Source organism: Notothenia coriiceps, unplaced genomic scaffold (genome assembly GCF_000735185.1).
Source record: "Notothenia coriiceps isolate Sejong01 unplaced genomic scaffold, NC01 NC01_scaffold00001229, whole genome shotgun sequence".
Classification (NCBI taxonomy): Eukaryota; Metazoa; Chordata; class Actinopteri; order Perciformes; family Nototheniidae; genus Notothenia; species Notothenia coriiceps.
Window position 1 is genome coordinate 1 of NW_011333930.1, and position 18,857 is coordinate 18,857.

Genomic DNA, 18,857 nt, shown 5'->3' on the forward strand with positions numbered 1-18,857 from the left:
CAATACGTATGATTGGATGAACTATGAAAAGATCTTAAAATCAATACAAATGTATTTATTATAAACGTTAGTCTTTCACACCTATCACTGTGTATATCACCATTCAAACATCTTTTAAAAGTTGAACAAACCCCACACAGCTCAGTGAAATGTTGACTTTATTTGATCATTTCAGTAAAAACTAACGTTCATATTTCTCTTTTTGATTATAATACTGATGAACGTTAAAAACAAAGCACTTTGGCAACTTACCACATACGTTTTAAAATGCTTAATAAGCACCGTAACTTTCATGATATAATTTCTCCGTCATAATCGTTTGTGTCCGTGAACGGCCGACTGTTGTGTGACGTCAAATGCTGCGGCTGCAAGGCATTGTGGGGCAGCATTTTTTCTCCTCTCCTTTCGGTTAGGGAGGTCCAGTGGTTCCTAAGCTAAAGGAGGTTATAAAGGAAGTTTGAAACCTCCTTTCCTATCATTCTAGAGAATTTGAACGGCACTTATCATGGCTGCCACTGAGGGACTTCCGGGTCATTTCACTCGGTTAGGAAGGTTCCTAAGCTAAATGGACTATTCGACTGCAGCCCCAGCCTTTCTGTACCTCTTCAAATCATTAGCAGAAGTAAAACAACAACCATTTCCTCATCAAATTAGGATGCCCATTAGCTTTTGTAATGAATACACTATACTTTGATTCTCCTGTTGAATCAATTTAGTATTTTGTTCTGCATATGAACTCTAAAGAGTCTCTTGTGTTAAACTAGGAGGTTCCTGATGAAATGTAGGCCAACAATTATCACAGCGTGCAATTAACTTGTAGTTAATTCCTCTGCAGTTGACTGCCGTTTCTCTACATGAATTGGAAACTTTTATCAGTAATTTACCCATCTAAATTCATAAAAACTGACACATACAATATGTATACCACTCCACAAGAGTCACAAGAAATTAAATAATAATAGTTATAGCTGGAAATAATTGGTTTTCTGCATGTCCATGTGTCTTTGTAATTAAATGTATGAATACTCTTGGTTTAGGAGTGGGAGTAGTGAGAGTTTTGCATGTATTTAGTCATAAACTGAAGTATATTGACAATATACAAATACTTAAAAAAAACAATACTCTTAGAGCAAATAAAAAAGTATTAAAAAAAAAAAGGTTAGGTGCAAAACTCAACTTTATAGCAAATACAAATATAAAATGAATGCAAAAATAAACTGAGACTAGAGACATAGAGACTAAGTCAATAATGTTAATGTTAACCATAATGTTAACTCACGTAAAATATACTGAATCACAATTGACATTGACAGTAAACTATTTTAGGGCTAGTCAAGTAAATAATCGCTAAAAGTTTACAGAAGGTGCAGAATTATCCTTAAACAGAATGAAATGGACATTGATTATACGGTATGTGTAATATATTAATATATTAATAATGTACACTATAAAGATCATTGAGTCCATGTGAGCAGTCTATCCTTGATGTACTATAAAGTGAGATAAGGCCTTACTGTCAGTAGAGTCCTCTGTTGTTGGAACTTAAAGATTATAAATCATGTTGCTTGAACTTTTTACATCTATTTATGTAATTTCACTCAAACACAAATATAAACCTAGACGCTACAGGAAAAAAGCCAGCAGGTCATCAAAGTTATGGGATGTAATGTCTCAACAGCATGAATATGTGTACACATTTGCATGGCTGTGTTCATCACTGTTCTTTCTTCTCTTGTTTGTTTTTGATTTGTAGTTGTGACTAAGCAGCTCAAAGTCTATTTGATAAGTATAATATACCTTATGAACACCATGAATTGCCTACAAAGAAGCATAAAAGAAAAAAACATGAAGATAAGAACCACAATAAGGAAGAAGCACTCATAAAAGCTAATCAAATACTGTCGGTGAAAAAACAAAAGTAGAATAACAAAAAAGTTACGTTCAACAACTGAACTAAAATAAATGGATTTACACAAATTGAGACGAGAGACAAAGTCAATATCGCAAAAGGTTTACAAAAATGTACAGAGTTATCCTTAAACAGAATGAAATGTACATGAATTATATATGTATTATATTAAAATGAAATAATGTACACGATACGATTTTTATTAGAGATATGATGAATACATGTAATACATAGATTTAGTCCATGTGAGCTTTCTGTCATCGTTACTATAAAGTGAGATGAGGCGTTTTCATGGCTGTGTTCTTTACTGTCTTTTCTTCTCTAGTTTGTTTTTGATTTCAGGTTGTGACTAAGCGGTTCAAAGTCTATTTTGATAAGTATAATATGCCTTATGAACACCATACATTGCCAACGAGGAAGGATAAAAGAAAAAAACATGAAATTAACAACCACCATAAGGAAGCAGAAAAAAAACAAAAGTATAAAACTCACAAGTCAGTACGGTGTTGCACAAATCACTCTGACACAGGATGCAAGGTAAGATCAAGGCATGACGAACAATCCAAAATAGAGAATTTAAACTTGACTGAATTATCATTATTATCATTATTATTATTGCATTAAGTTTCAGAATGTTGTTTTGTTTGTCTTTGTCTTAGATGGCGTTGTATCTTCTACTGCTGATGCTCACAGCCTGTGCTGCCACTCCTCAAGGTGAACATTTCATCTTCATTTAAAGACCCTGTGAAGTGCATTTTTTTGCGCCAAAATTAAATGGCAGTTTCATTCCTTACATATCATTGTGCCTGTTCATGGCTAAAATAATTTTTCATAATTAATGAATGAATGAATGTATTAATTTTGCCGTCTGAGCCTAACGGAAGTTGCAGACGATAGTGGCTGTGACGTCACAAGATGTACCCAGTTGTGATTGTAAACATGGTGGAGACTTTGGAAAGTGATACTAGTGTGAGAGAAATGATTGATTTGGACAGCTTTTCGGACAGGATAGATGAGGAAAGTGATCAATCTGGTGCACTTTGAGGGCAACATTAAGAGATTTATGGATACAGCTCTCAACACTCATATGAAACATATATTTCAATAATCAAAAAACATTGGAAGGATTTCTTAACCTATTTTATACAACTAATATTACATAGATGGAAATATTTGTTTACATAGATGACCAAACCCACTGAGATAACTTAGGCTACAGTTTACCTCCCTGAGCTGACGTTATCTCTCTCAGTCCCACAGGAGAGGACTCTCCCTCTCCTTATTGTGGAAACAGCTAATCTCCGTTAGCTCCGAGCTAGCACCAGATGCTAACGACAACCCTGTAACTCTCTCAGTCTCTCTTTCTCTCTCTCTCGAATCGACCAGTGGCCTTTATTTATCATGATCAATGAACGAATCTACGAAACAATGACACCAGCCAGGCTCACCTTCATCTTTTGGGAACAGAAACATCGCCACTTCGGCAGACTTGACATTACTACAGCCAGCGGCAATGCATCGTTTCACCTGTGTTTTTCCTCCCTCTTTCTTCACTGTCGCCTCCATTGTCAGGTTTTCTCGTTTGGGAATCACTTCCAGTCGACTCCGACACACTTTCCAGGAAAATACTAGCTCAAAAACGTTGAGAAATTCGACTTTGAAAAAGAGAAAAAATGAACGGTGGTGAATGTAAACAGTGCGGCGGCGTCCATCTCCTGACGTCACGCAGTAGATCGCAAGCCACGCCCACGAAGGCGAAGGTCGACTGCAGATTTCCCCGGCAAATTCAAAACTCGTCAAATTCGTTGCTATTCCAACATCTTTTGATATGGGTTCCAATGGACAATTTTTGTCATTACTATACATATTAGCATAACAGATCATGCACAGGTGCACACTTCACAGGGTCTTTAAAAAAGAGAAAACCTAAATAAAACATCACAAGAGAGATACATGCAAGTGGATCTAGAGAACAGGAGTTTGTTATCTTTAGACTTTTTTTTAATCTTACTAGGTTAGATTTATATTAATAGCGACAATGAGGCAAAATATATCAATCATATGAGTAAGTTACCAGTAGGTCAATAGGAATACATCTCGTTTGTCATACATTTATTTAAATTACGCAAATTCAACATTACTCAAGTGATTTGATTGTTGGCTTCAACTTCACTAAACATCTTTTTATGAAACATTCAGATCCAATTTGTCAACTGAATGTATTTTTGCTCATCCTACTTTCATATACTGATTTGAAATATCTCTCTTTTATAAAGATCTCTCCGGTCAAATGTTTACCTTCCCGCAAGAAACTAACTCGGCTCATGTGAGGCTGACAACATCAAGACAGGTTCTGAGTGCTGTAACCGTCTGTTTCAGGTAGAGTTCAATATGAAATGACAACGAAAGGAACATACTGTGTCTCTGATGGAAATCATCATGTGTGATAATGTCTTTGTTTTGGCTACAGGTCCTTTTCAGATCTCCGTAGTAGAGACATCACCCTTTTCTCTTTGTCCACACCTTCTGCTGCCAATGATTTTGCGATTTTTAAGCTAGCTGCAACTGATGTGTTTGAAATGTGGATCAGGAATACACTAATGAACTTCATAATGCAGGACTACAAACTGAATACGTGGCACTCAATTTGTTCCACCTGGGACTCTGGATCTGGACTGTTTCAGATGTGGTTAGACGGACAGCCCTCATCTAGGAGATTCATGAGCGCTGGATCCAACATCAGTGGGCCCATTATAATTGTTTTAGGCCAGGTAAAGTTTAAAGCACTTACAGGAATGTTTCTGCATTATGGGAAATGTGCTGACTAGCTTTTTTTGCAGAGAGTTATATAAGAGGAATAACACCATAGTCATACAATAGATTAATAAAGCTTTTCTCATCTGACTCGAAGGTCAGCAAATACATTCCCACAAATGTCAACTCATCCCTATCTTGTGATTTATTGTATCTGTTTAAACTATACAGTACATCATAAAAACCTAGCATTGCAGAACAAAGCTGTTGGCTTACATTTTTTCATTTCACAGGACCAGGATTCCCATGGTGGAGGGTTTGACATTGCTCAGTCTTTTGTTGGCATGATGTCTGATGTCCACATGTGGGACCACGTCCTCTCCCCCTGTGAGATCCAGAACTACGTGCATCATCTAAACTTCCCCCCAGGGAACGTGCTCAACTGGAACGAGCTGGAGTTCCAGATCATCGGAAGAGTGCTGACAGAAGACAAACAAAAGATCGAGACCTGCTATTAAACCGTATGCATAGAAAGTCAATAAACAATATGAAAACACATTCACTTAAGAGAGAATAACATCAATGCATTCAAATGAACTTTGAATACATCAAAAAAAGGTTTATAGATAGTCACCAAATGATTGTATATCAGGCATTATCCATATTTGTATAGTACAGTTGTAGAGTTGTTTTGTGTTTAATAATAATAATAATAATAATAATATACCTGTACTACCAAAGCTTAAGCTTTGGTAGTACAGGTATATTATTATTATTATTATTATTATTAAACACAAAACAACTCTACAACTGTACTATACAAATATGGATAATGCCTGATATACANGTGTGCGTGCGTGTGTGTGTGTGTTGGATTATATAACTATTCCAACATTTCCCAGTCAAAGAATGTAGATCTACCACAAAAAAGTTATAAAACAGTGTCGTTGAAATTCATGATTTTCACTCATGTTTATTTTTAAAACAGCAAAGCAACCCTGCACCCACATCAACAGATGAAATTGTCGGTAATGACACTGGGAAACCAATGTAATGGGCACGGGGACCCCCCAAAAACCCAATCTTTTTAACCCCAATTTATGGAGAACTTTTTAACCCAGAATTGTTAAAAAAATGTTTCTTTTCCCAACTTATATATTATTGATTTTATGGTATACAAAAACAACTTTATTGGTTGGATAATCCATACCGATTCTTAAATGCTTCTAACAACTAAAGACCACATTAAAAAATTACAGCAATAGCTTAAAAATGCCGCTCAAAGACGTATAAGTCTTACCTATGCAAACGACGCGTGATAGACATTTGTTTAGAGATCTGTGGTGCTTTATACGTCGTTTGCATAGGTTAAGACTTTTAACTCTTTGAGCCATTTTTAAGCCTTATTGGGGCTAAGTTTTTTAACTGTCTTTATTGGTTAGAACATCTTAAGATTTCGGATGGAGTTATTAACAACCATTAATAAGTGTGTTTTGTATACCATAAAACATAAGTATATATTAAGTGAACATTTTAACAATTTCTGGGTAAATTCTTCTTAATGGGTAAAATGTGGTCCAGTGCTAATTGTTCCATTACCGACAATTTCATCTGTTGATGTGGTGCAGGGTTGCTTTGCTGTTTTAAAAAATTTTAAAAAAACATGATTTGAAAATCATGAATTCACGACACTGTTTATAACTTTTTTGTGGTTACGATCTACATTCTTTTGACTGGGAAATGTTGGAATAGTTGATATAATCCAACCACACCCACCCACCACACGCACGCAACACACACGCACCACGCACACACACACCCCACACACACACCACAACATACACATATACACATACACACACACGCACACACAAACAGCAGGGAGGAAATTCAAGACTACGAATCAAAACAGCAGTTCTTTGGTAATAGGAGTTANTTTGAAAGAAGAAAATACTTTAATGCATCTTGGAAATACACATCAATTCAATACATGAACATTTTACTTGGTCCTGATATTCACTGCTGACTGGCTTGCATCATTCACAATGGAAATATAGCATGGTGTAATGCGTGGCTCAAGTTTACAGAGAATTGTACTGAATGCTACTTGGGTGAAGTAGAATTCAGCAACATTAATACAGAGGCCTTATTGAAAAGAGGAAACTACGTGACATCCAGCAAAAGGGGCAATATCCTCCTGTGTTTTTAGTTTGAGTGACTTGGAGTAATATGACTCATTTTATATGTTGTGCACGTTGTGCACCTCAATACATATAGTGCAAGGGGGAGATCACTGTTCTGGGCGTTTAAGTAGTGGTGTGGTGAAGAGAGGAATGTTCTTTAGTTCGAAGTGGGTGGCTCTTAAAAGAGCCTGTGGGGTGTTGGTAGAAGCGGGTTCAAGGTGTTTAGTTTTTTTTTTTTTTAAATAAACTTTATTTTAAATTATTAGGGCAGTACATTATATATACAAGTTACATTAATAATACACACATCACACTAAGTATAAATATATAAATAACATAAGGAGAGCACGTTTTATTTTATGCGGCTCAGTTATGTCACAGACTCAAGATGCCCCATGGCTGAGTCTGGGATTTGTCCAGGGTCTTTCTTCTCCTTAGTTCAGTAAGTATATGTTTCACGATGGTGTTACTGCCTATTACTCTCTGGTTCAGTATCATTTTACACCTTGTCTTCCATATTTTCATGCATGCGATACAAATTACCATCTGAAAAAGTTCCCTTTGCTTTATGCCCATCCCCTCATCCAGAATACAAAACATAATGGAGGCATATCTTACATTGAATACTAAACCGATGCCCCTTAGGAGCGACCACACCTCCTCGGCTCTGTAGCAGTCCATGAGGGGGTGCTGTAAGGTCTCGTCTTCCTCACAGTTAATCATGGGGCATGTTTTAGTTTTGACATAACAGCTCCATGAGACCACAGCTCTGACCGCAAGTCTGTTAACAGATATCAACCACCTCACGTCTCTCATGCTCTCCGATAATTGTTTACATTTTATTAATTTTAAAACTTTGTTGCCTTCGACAGGTGTGAGGTTTTTGTACATTATATTACCTCCATATTTAAAATCGTTTACTATTTTAAAAATTACTCTATTCGGGAGTCCGATCCAATCAATCCCTAAATGCTGAAGTTCCGTTGTGAAGTCACCATACACAAATGTATAGGTATGGTCCGTTTCTAGCGCGGCCTCTTCTTTTGTTCCATCCCATTCTTCCCTCCTCAACCCAAGGTGCTTTCCTGTGTATTGCAGCGGAGATGTTTTTTACAAAGGTAATTTGTAGTTTAATGCCCAGGTCTACGGCTCCCAGGCCTCCATATTCCCTACTTTTAAACAACAAATTCCGTTTTGCAACCTCCCTGGTTGTACCCCACACCAAATTAACGCACTGTTTGTTTAATTGCATAATTATTTGCGTGGGTGGGGGGAAAATGTTTGCCAGAAAAAGGATCCTGCTAAGAATGAAAGATTTGATTATATTTATTCTTAATTTATAATTTGTATCTTTGTTCTCCCATTGTTTAACTTGTTCTTTGACTTCACTTAGTTTGTTCTATGAACTTTTCCTCTTATTCCACTCCTGCTATGCTGCACCTGCTGTAATAACTCAAGATAAAATCAGATATATTCTTTATTGAACAGAAACTCCCCATCTTAATTTGTTTGTCCGTTAAAGAAAATTCACAATCACATTTTATTTTTATTTTATTGTACAGAACCTTTTTTAGTTATTGGTTGTATCAGAAGCAATGTGATTGGGGAAGTTCAATGGATAAATATTAAGAGTAGTGGCTTTTGGATACTATATATATTCCTAATGTAGGAACAAGACTTTTGCAATATAAACGTATGTACTGTGTCTTGATTTGTTGTCCTTTTATTTGCATTTTTATAACCAAAATATAAACATATCTTATTATAACTTTACTAAACTTTGACAAGACATTTCCAGTAAAACTGTTTTAAGATGATGCCAAGAAAATGTGCAAACACTCAAGGTATGTTCAGAGCACAATGTGGTTATTGTGGATAGGTACGGGAATAGGTTGGAATCTTGTGTTACAGGTTGTCTCCATGTTGCTACTGGCACACACACACACACACACACACACACACACACACACACACACACACACACACACACACACACACACACACACACACACACACACACACACACACACACACACACACACACACACACACACACACACACACACACAGAGATACACACAAACATTTTTTACTTTTGGCCTATGTGTTGCCATTATTAATTGTTAAATGTATTCACTTGTATTCATTATGTCAAACAATCATCTATCCCATTTAAACTGCATTTCTCGACTTCTGTTAGTCCTTTTTCTTAAGATATTACTTTTGATAGATAGTCACCCAATGATTTTATATCAGGCATTATTCATATTTGTATAGTACAGTTGTAGAGCTGTTTTTTTGTTTTGTGTTTAATAACATGTATAATAATATACCTTTACTAGTTTAACAAAACAATGACTAAGTCAGGAAATTGTAAAGAAAAGTAAGAGTTTTATAATTTAACCTACATTTCTATGTATGTCAGTTGCATAGTTAAGACTTTATAACCATTTTAAGCTTATTGTGTGATTTCTTTAACTATCTTTAGTTTTTAGAAAATCTTAAGAATCGGATGAAGTTATTACAACCATATAAGTGTGTTTTTGTATAAAAATTAAATATTACCAAAGTGTAAATTGTTCTATTCTGGGTAAATTCTTCATAACATTTGGTTGGTGATAATTGTCCCTACCCAAAATTTCATCTGTTGATGTGGGTGCGGGGTTGCTTTGCTGTTTTAAAATAAACATGAGTGAAAATCATGAATTTCAACGACACTGTTTTATAACTTTTCTGTGGTAGATCGACATTCTTTGACCGGGAAATGTTGGAATAGTTATCTAATCTAACACACACACACACATACACACACACACACACACACACACACACACACACACACACACACACACACACACACACACACACACACACACACACACACACACAGCAGGAAATGAAATCAAGACTAAGATCAACAGCAGTTATTTGGTAATAGGAGTATAACACAAAGCGAGAGGGTGTAAGAGATTGCAGATTGTGTGCAGATAATGCTGTTAGATGCTAGATAACAGGAGGCCTCTGACTAAATGTTCTGCTTTGGTCAAAAAAGGCACTGCGTATTTCTCTTGCAGCTCCAGACTCTGTCATGGAGACAGCTGCTCCATCCTCCTAGTTTGCGTCCTCTGCATCTCCATCACCTGATTCATTTCTGTGTTACCTATGAACTTTCCCTCTTATTCCACTCCTGCTATGCTGCACCTGCCCACAAGTTGTACCTACTGAGTTTGAAGTCACCATGCACCCAGCTGTTCATTGTGTGCTACCTAGTGCACTCCTCCTTTTATACTGCACTTTATATGTTTTGCTTATTTGTCTTGCTTAGTGTGCATGGGTGTTTTCTGTAATCTGTTGTGAACTGCTTTATTTCCCTGAATTATTTTTGTCTTGATATATACATGTATATAGCCTATTTAAATCGTCACATGTGTTACATAAACCTCCAGTTACTTTTACGTAGTAACTAAAGAGCTCCAATTCAATGTTATATGGTTGATAAACGAGCATTAACTTCAAAACACCCTTCAAGGTCAGGGTCCGGATTGAATGATGATCAATAATGTTTTAAATGAGGGTGAAAGGATTTATAGTAATCAAAAGGCTTCCGTGCTTCCCTTACCAGTATCACAGAAGTGATCATTTAAAACATTGTTGATCATCAGTTAACTCATGACCTCTGACCCTAACCTGCCTGCAGATGGAGTTTGTCAGGGTTACATCTGCATGTCTCCTTCCCTTAGTAATAACATGCATCAACGGATGATCTAAACAAGCACAACCGGTAATATGGACTGTGTTTTCACAAGGAAATAAATGTAAAAAAAACAGATCGAAGTTTCGAACGCAATTAGACACCGAGAAGGAATGAGGAAGCAGCGGGGGTTTAAAACTCTCTCCTATTCACTGTTGTGCAAATCATCATTACACAGACATATTGAAAAGGTAAGATCACAACATGATATCCAATGCAAATATAGAGCAAATGATGCTGCTTTGTGTCACTGCATTGCATGCTGTTAAAGTGTTAATAGCATTTTATTGTAAACTAGGGGTTCCGTGTAAAATCTTAGGCCCTTGATAGCAGCTCAACAAGCCTTGCCGTTTTTCTTTTAATCTTAAGCATGTTTCCAAGGCCCAATCTAGCTCTCATTCCCTGAGGTGCCACAAAGGCTAGATTTCATACATTTCATCTGTCTTCTTCAGCCTAAAGTCACTTCATGTACATTATAAGTCTATGAAAACGCTGGTACTATTTGGATTGCTGCATCAGGGTCAGCAAGGTCATGACTTTCACTGGGTATAGAAGCAACGGTGTCTTCCTCCCTTTTCAAAGTCATATTTATGTCTGCCTCACTTTTGTTCTTTCAAGGGGATTTTCCTAAATGTGTTCTTGATTTTTTTCATAAATGGCACCTATTATGCAAAATCCACTTTTTCATGTCTTTTGTACATAAGTATGCGTCCCCTGTGTGGAAAGAGATTCTGAAAGTTTCAGAAAAAAAGATTCACTCTCTTTTTGTCCTGATCCATTTCTATAAAAACCTGTCTGAAAATGAGCTGATCAGATTTTGGCCACTTTATGATGTCATAACGATTTTTTGGCTTGTGTAACCATTAGCCAATCACCTGAATCTCCTCCTAGAGCACCATTGTGTTCTTTTGAACCAAATATCTATCAGAGGGGCGTGGGGAGTGGCTCCTTATTTTCATCTCAAGTAAAAGACAGAGTATCAGCACTTTTGAAACAGGGCTGAAACAGAGGGGTTTCAATATTATCTACTACAAAATATAAAACCAATCTTTTTACGTTTATTTTCCTGTTGTTTAAGTTACTGTGTCATTTATGCAAATATAACCGTTTTCAGAACAGGATGTAATTCCTTATATATATCCATAGGTTTTTCGGTGATTGAAATTATAAAATAGGTAACTTGAAGGGGTTAAGTGTAACGAAGACTATGTTGGTTATTGATTTTTTTTCCAAGACATTTATTTTATTTTTATTTTACACTAACACCTTAAAAGAAATTGCCTGTTTGTTTTAATTCTACCCCTCAAAGACAAGTTATTTCTTATATAGACTAAAATAGGAACTCAATAATGTCGTCCACGTCGTAATCGTCCTCACTTATTCTCCCTTTCAAAGTATCATTGTGTCTTTCTTATCCACTACCCTCTACTGTCTCCTGCGTTTGATCCTCCTACCTCGTCGACAGAGGGTACTGTCTCAGACCCTCGACGTTCCTCTTATGCGCGTCCAACGGAAAAAACTGGTTTCGCCTTGTAAATCAGTCTCCGGAGGACAAATAGATCGTAGATTGTCGTAAATAGCGTGTGTTAGACGGTTAGAGATGTGGAGAGGCGAAACCGAATATGAGGAAATGGTTAATTGGCGAGCAACTAGAACCAGAACTAAAGTAAAGGACCGACACAACACACACACACACACACACAGCACACACACACACACACACACACACACACACACACACACACACACACAACACACACACACACACACACATACACACACCACACAATCTAATCTATTTTGATAAGGTTGTAAAGGGCAGTTTCTTACAGCTAGATGGTGTCTTTTCAATATTTTTGTCACAGCAACCTTTAAAGTACTAAAAGTTGAGTACAATAAAATTTTGTCGTTTCGGTTGGGGCGTGGGTGTAGTTGTTTACTTTTAAAACCCATTTCCTTGTTAATAGTGGCTGGTTTTACAATACTTCTTAAATGGGTCTTAATCTTGTAAATGCGAAACCATTGATAAAATTAAAAAAATATGTTTTTGTGTGAATATACCAACATTATTGAAGTAGGCTAAGAATTCTAAAAAGATTTTTGATTTCTATCAAATTTCTTTAGGTGTGTTATTAGTCGAATTTTTACACAATATTTCAGAATTGATACGTTATTGACTGTATATCTTTACATCCAATCTAATATTTTAGAATGAAAAGAAATGGTTAAAGCGACTGAATCAGAACAAAACAATTTTGATCATTTCCAATATAATAAATGTACAATAAATTTGTGTTTTGTTGAGATGTTGACATGATATGTTTATACTTATAACGGACTATATTTTAGTAACCACCTGATAGATAGTTTTCATTTATAGAATTCTTTTCCCTGATTGTCTTCAGGCTCTTTACGAAAATTTACCCTATCTACTAACAAACTGTATTACTTATGTTCACTTAATGTAAATTGTTAATTATTACCGTTGTGTATCCGGTTTTCGTCATTTTTTACAAACACACATAGAGACAACACACCACACACACACACCACACACACACACACACACACACACACACCACACTACACCTCACACACCACACAAACGCACACACACCACACACACACACCACACCCCACTCACCACACACACACACACAAACCGCACACACACGGAACATCGTGTACCTCTGTTGGACATTGGTGCTAAGGTGGATAAGCGCATGGATAGGGTTGTTATTGGTGTAAACACGAGACTTGTATGGAACTCACAAAAGTGTAAGAAGACCGTAGTACTAGAATTTGTCAAAATGACCTTTACAGAACAGTTTCAGATCATTTCAATATTATTCATACAATATAAAACCCAATATTTTACGTTTATTTTCCTGTTGTTTAGTCTGTGTCATGTATGCAAATATAACGTTTTCAGAACAAGGTGTATCCTTCAATATAATCATAGGTTTTCGGTGATGAGAATTATAAATCGGTAACTTGTAAGGGGTTAGTGTAAACGGATAGACTATTGTTGGTTATTGATTTTGTTACATGACATGTTACTTATGTTTTTACCCTAAAACTTAAAAGAATTTGCCTGTTGTTACTTTCCAGGGATAATATGACAAAAAGTAGTTATAGAATATACAGAGTCTATATATGTTTCGACAGAGACTTCACGAAACGAGGGTTATGGTTTGTCTAGCACGTAACATTCGTAGNAAGGCACGTGAGCCCAGCATAATGTGAGCACGGAGCAAGTGGAATTTTTTAGTGTGTGCGCGTGCGAAGTGTGCCCCGCCAATTTGTTTCTATGTGTCAGCACAAGAAAGGCTCTTGAGGCCTAGTACCAGGGCCGGTTCTAGACAATTTGCTGCCCTAGGTGAGATTTTAGGCGACATTTCATGTGTAAAGAATAAATGAAAAATCTCTACAAAAGACAAATACACTGCAAAAACAGAAACTTATTGACATAGGTAATAGACGTCAAAATGGCTTCAAATGTATTCAGTATTGTATCAACATGTTTGAATTGGGGGGTGGACGTCACATCCTCAAGGGGGGTCCGGGGGTATGCCCCCCCGGGAAGATTTTTTTTTAAACATTTTACAGTAAAATGCTTCAATCTGGTGCACTTTGAGCACACAATTACTATAGACCTGATCTAGGGGGTACAACTCTAAAACACCTATATGAAACATATCGGTTTACATTTTAATAATCAAATAAGTATGTGAACATAACCAATAACCTACCATAGCCAATAACAAATACATTTAACTTCTTTTTTTTTTTTTATTCATACAGTATCTTATTTTACCTAGTTAACATTTATTTAGTAATGCACATTTTTATTTCTCCAATTTTAAACGACATTTTTTGTTTACTGTCCTGTAGTAGGCCTATACATTGAAATTATTTCAAACCTGTTTATCCCAATAATTATAAAGGAGTGCCTTGGAAATATGTGTTTACATAAATTGTGATCAAAACGTTTGAGACCCACTGAGATAACTTAGACTAAAGTTATATCTAAACACTCAGAGTCCTTTACCTCACTGAGCTGTAGTTATCAGCCTCTCAGTCTGTCAGGAGAGAGCTCCACTCCACCTTTGTTGTAGAAACATCTTCTTCTTATATCCATTAGCGCAGCTAGCACTAGGTGCTAATAACAACAGCGCTGCGGTACCTCGCTCCCACGCTCACTCGCACTTTTGCTGTGAGCTGCGGGCACCAGATAAGCCAACATCCCCCACTTTCATCACTTACAGCGCCCATCGTACAGGGCAAATGGAAAGTGTAACCGAGGTGAAAAGGGTGTTACATTTACTTAATTATGAATGTTGTTACATCAAGGCCGAAAATTAGGATGAGCACCAACGGTCAAAAATGTTTTTCCCCCTCTCAGAGCTGCCAGCGCAGCGCCCCCCCAGATCTGGCGCCCTAGGCAAACATCTATAACGCCAATGCTAAGGACCAGCCCTGCATGAAAGGGAGCAAGGTCATTGGACAGACAAATTACAAATTAATTTAGGTTGCTTGGTTACTTTGAAGACTGCGTGAACTGGTCAATGCTATTGGGGCCCCAAAACAATTGTTTTGCCCTGGCTGGCTCTGGGCCCCGGTGCGTTGCACCGGCTGCACCGTCAATAGTTACGCCACTGGTCTGAAGGCTACTTGCAAACATCCAGGGAATGCCCCAATACATAAGGCTGCAGCAGTAACACTACTCACCTTAAACGCCTCTCTTTTGACATTCTTGCTGAATCAATTAAGCATTATGTGCTGTGTGAGAACTCAGAAAAGCCCCTTGTGGAATGGTAGCTACTTGCTGATGAAATGCAGAGCAACTTTTACCTCGACTGACTGAGAGTTTGAGAGTTAGGCATGTGGTAAAAGTGTAATTCAGCGGACAATGAGGAACACTGTCACATGGGATACCCTTGTCCTCCTTGATGTCCTGGGCCCTTTGCTGTACTGAGTTATACAGTTTCAAATTAAGTCCTGTGGCTTCTGAAATACATTTAAAAAAACATTTAGATTTACCATAAAGTTGAAGGTTCATATTTAACCTATTTCAGGTAAAAAGACACACAATTCAGAGCTTAGAGAAGGCAGAGCTTACAGAAGGCAATTGACTTTAAGAATCCATATAGATTTAATAGATTTTGACAAACAGGTTTGTTCATAGTTAAGTGTATCCCTTTAGAAATGGTGTAGTAACGTTTTAAAACTGTTCAGGTTACCCTTAGCTTGGCAGCTGGATTCTGGTGAAATATCACATATCACGTGAAAATCCAACCTGTCCGGCTTCAAGTAATGTGTTTGAGATGTTAGTGTTGTGAACAACAATGGCGGTTCCTAAGGTGAGCATACAGTATATGAACAATAGCATCAGTTATAGTAATGGGACTTTGTTTTTCTGGGAGGAAATTAAAAACCAGCACTGTAACTGAAGTGGTTTTTCTGTTAACCTGACCTTTAGTTAGAGTTTCAATGACAGATTGTTCACCCAAGATAATCGAACATTTTTAAAGTGCCTGCCCTCCTTAACAGTTTCCAATGACAGCTTCTCAGATGGTTCTGTGAAACAAACCAGTTGGGGGATGTTAAAAGGGGGATCCTAGGATCAACAAAAAAACAATGCATTTAAGTTTCAATGTAATTAGCTCAGATGTGATTTTTAAGCGATGAGATAGTAAACATTATTACATGTCACTTGTTAAACGCTTTTATCCAAAGCGACTTACATACTCAATACTGTGGGCAATCCCCACAGGAGCAATTTGGGGTGAAGTGTCTTGCACAGGGACACAACGACATGCTGACTGCAGTGGGGTTTAAACATCTTAATTCAGTAGCATTTTATTTGCTTTTTTAAAACTTCACAATGAAATAATTATAAATAAAACATTATGATACATATAGTAATGTCTTGCAACTTTACAGCACTCTGACAAAGAATTCAAGTAATTTAGTGTCAAGATCATGTTGGTGCCGAGCAAATGTGCGAACACTCGAGCTATGTGCAAACTTTGGCATCCCGGCACAAAGCTATCCAGGTCACCAGTTGTGTTAAATCAAACACGAGTAAAAAGCTAGCTTGTTTCAGAAGTTTTCTGTATGTTGCTACATCTTAATTCTTTCCTAGGGCAATGTTAAAATGCTCTATTTTATTAATTCATCAGCACACACACACAGACACAGAAACCCTCACACACACGCACACACACAAACACACACACACAGCAGGAAATGAAATCAAGACTAAGGTGAACAGCAGTTCTTTGGTAATAGGAGGATAATACAAAGCGAGAGGGTGTAAGAGATTGCAGATTGTGTGTGCAGATAATGCTGTTAGATGCTAGATAACAGGAGGCCTCTGACTAAATGTTCTGCTTTGGGCAAAAAAGGCGCTGCATATTTATCTTGCAGCACCAGACTCTGTCATGGAGACAGCTGCTCCATCCTCCTCCCTTGCCTCCTCTGCATCTCCATCATCTGATTAGTGTTCTACATACTAACATATCTTGTTGTTCCAAACCTGCCATCCTGCACCAACAGCAACCACCAATGGCTCTGTATCACCTCTGCTCATCACCTGATCAAGTCGACCGCATAAACGTATGTGAATTATTGGCTATGAGTTTAGTTAGAGGGCAACATGGTGATTTTACACCAAACTCTCTATATTGCTCTTTACTGGTTTATAAAAAAGATGTTTTAATAACACCTGTTCTTCCTCCTGAGGTTACTTTGGCTTCCAAATATGTGATCCTTTGAGGTGTTGGCACTGGTTTACATTAGTGTGTGCATGTGTGTTTACTCTGCATGTGGTAATATGGCTTTACCTTAATCTCCTTTATGTTGTTTAGGTGCAACTCTAAGCATAATGTGTTGGTGTGCGAGCAATAGTAATGTTTTCATTCCCTTAAGTGGCAGGCAGTTTTGGGCAGAGAGGTATTTGTGTTAGAAAACAGGGAGATCAATAACATCCTGAAAAGAGAGAACCTCAGGGATACAATCGCACAACTTGAAGAGAGTGGAGAGAGGTAAGCGGAAACTGTTGTCTATGTTTATCAAAACAATGAGAGTCAGCAGGGGATATCAATCTATTTTTCACCACATTCTGTGAAAAAACTACAGCAAAAACATGAAATCAAAGCTCAAAGTAAATAGACATTAAAAGCATTTATATCCACAGAGACCTGTCCATTTGGGTGAAATAAAGTCAACTTTTTTGTTGTGTTTGGCTATTGTCTGACACAATCACACACCAAAATGAGCATTGCAGTATTACTAATTCTGCATACCAACATGAGTTATTTACATTTTTTTTAAAAATGTCTTTGCAAAATCGAAACATGGAATATTGTAAATCCTTTGCCTACATACAATTGTTTTACTTACAATCATTTGAACTTTGATTTCTGTTCAAAATGCATAGTTGCAAGAGCTCTCAAAATAATCATTGAATAAAATTCAGAAAGTTAGCGACCCCGACGGCTTCAGAGATCACAGTTCACAGGTTGGTGACCTTACCGATCTCCTCCGTCGGCTGGTTCCTCTCCCAGCCTTGTCGAATGCGCGTTAGGGTCCGATCCACACAGGGGAGGAGGACCAGAGCTTTGAGCACCAGAACCACAGAAGGCACAATCAAACAGAGCATGTAGCCTGGAGGAGTGTACCATTTGTAGGTAGAGGGACGAAGAAATTTATTCCAGCCGTAAATATAGCCATGTGCTGTGCATATGAACAGGGTCAGGTGTCCCAGCTTGGACTGAAAAAGAAAATCACAAAAAATTAAAATGTTAAAAAGACAGCGAGATATTTTAGGAAATGTACTTATTTGCATTTTTTTTGTAGAGATCGACACCACTCTCGTTAGCACATCACCACATCTAAATGTATAATGCGTTGTTTATACACTTGGTAATTAACGAGCAGCTGATGGGCACATTGTTTCTCAGATTGTGTTTTATTTTTATAGTAGGTTGATATTTGGTGAACCGACATGAGACAGGTATCATTTAACTTTAAGCAAACGAGTTAATATGGGTTTTACTTAGGGCCGGCCCGTCCCTCCCTACAGGCCTATCATGCAGACTGCGTGGGGCCTCACCTCGCGGAGGGGCCTCATCTCATCTTCTCATCTTGCGGAGGGGACCTCATCTCGCGGAGGGGGCCTCATCTCTCGCGGAGGGGGCCTCACCTCCGCTTATGCCGCGCAATTAGTGTGGATTCGCAACTGCGAGGCTCCCAA

The 18,857-nt window shown here is 37.5% G+C and overlaps 2 protein-coding genes across 2 annotated transcripts in view; one reads left to right on the forward strand and one right to left on the reverse strand.

The window, feature by feature from the left end:
• The first annotated feature begins 2,568 nt into the window (after positions 1-2,568).
• On the forward strand, positions 2,569-5,181 carry LOC104959757 (serum amyloid P-component-like). The gene is made up of 4 exons (XM_010787655.1): positions 2,569-2,623; positions 4,186-4,288; positions 4,380-4,680; positions 4,957-5,181. Exons 1-4 carry the CDS (start codon positions 2,569-2,571, stop codon positions 5,179-5,181), a joined length of 684 nt encoding a protein of 227 aa, XP_010785957.1.
• Positions 5,182-18,116: 12,935 nt separating this feature from the next.
• LOC104959768 (metalloreductase STEAP4-like) overlaps positions 18,117-18,857 on the reverse strand; it is a 12,976-nt gene continuing 12,235 nt past the window's right edge. Inside the window, exon 8 of the mRNA XM_010787666.1 lies at positions 18,117-18,374. Coding sequence (XP_010785968.1) covers positions 18,117-18,374 — 258 coding nt within the window. The remainder of the gene's footprint in view (positions 18,375-18,857) is intronic.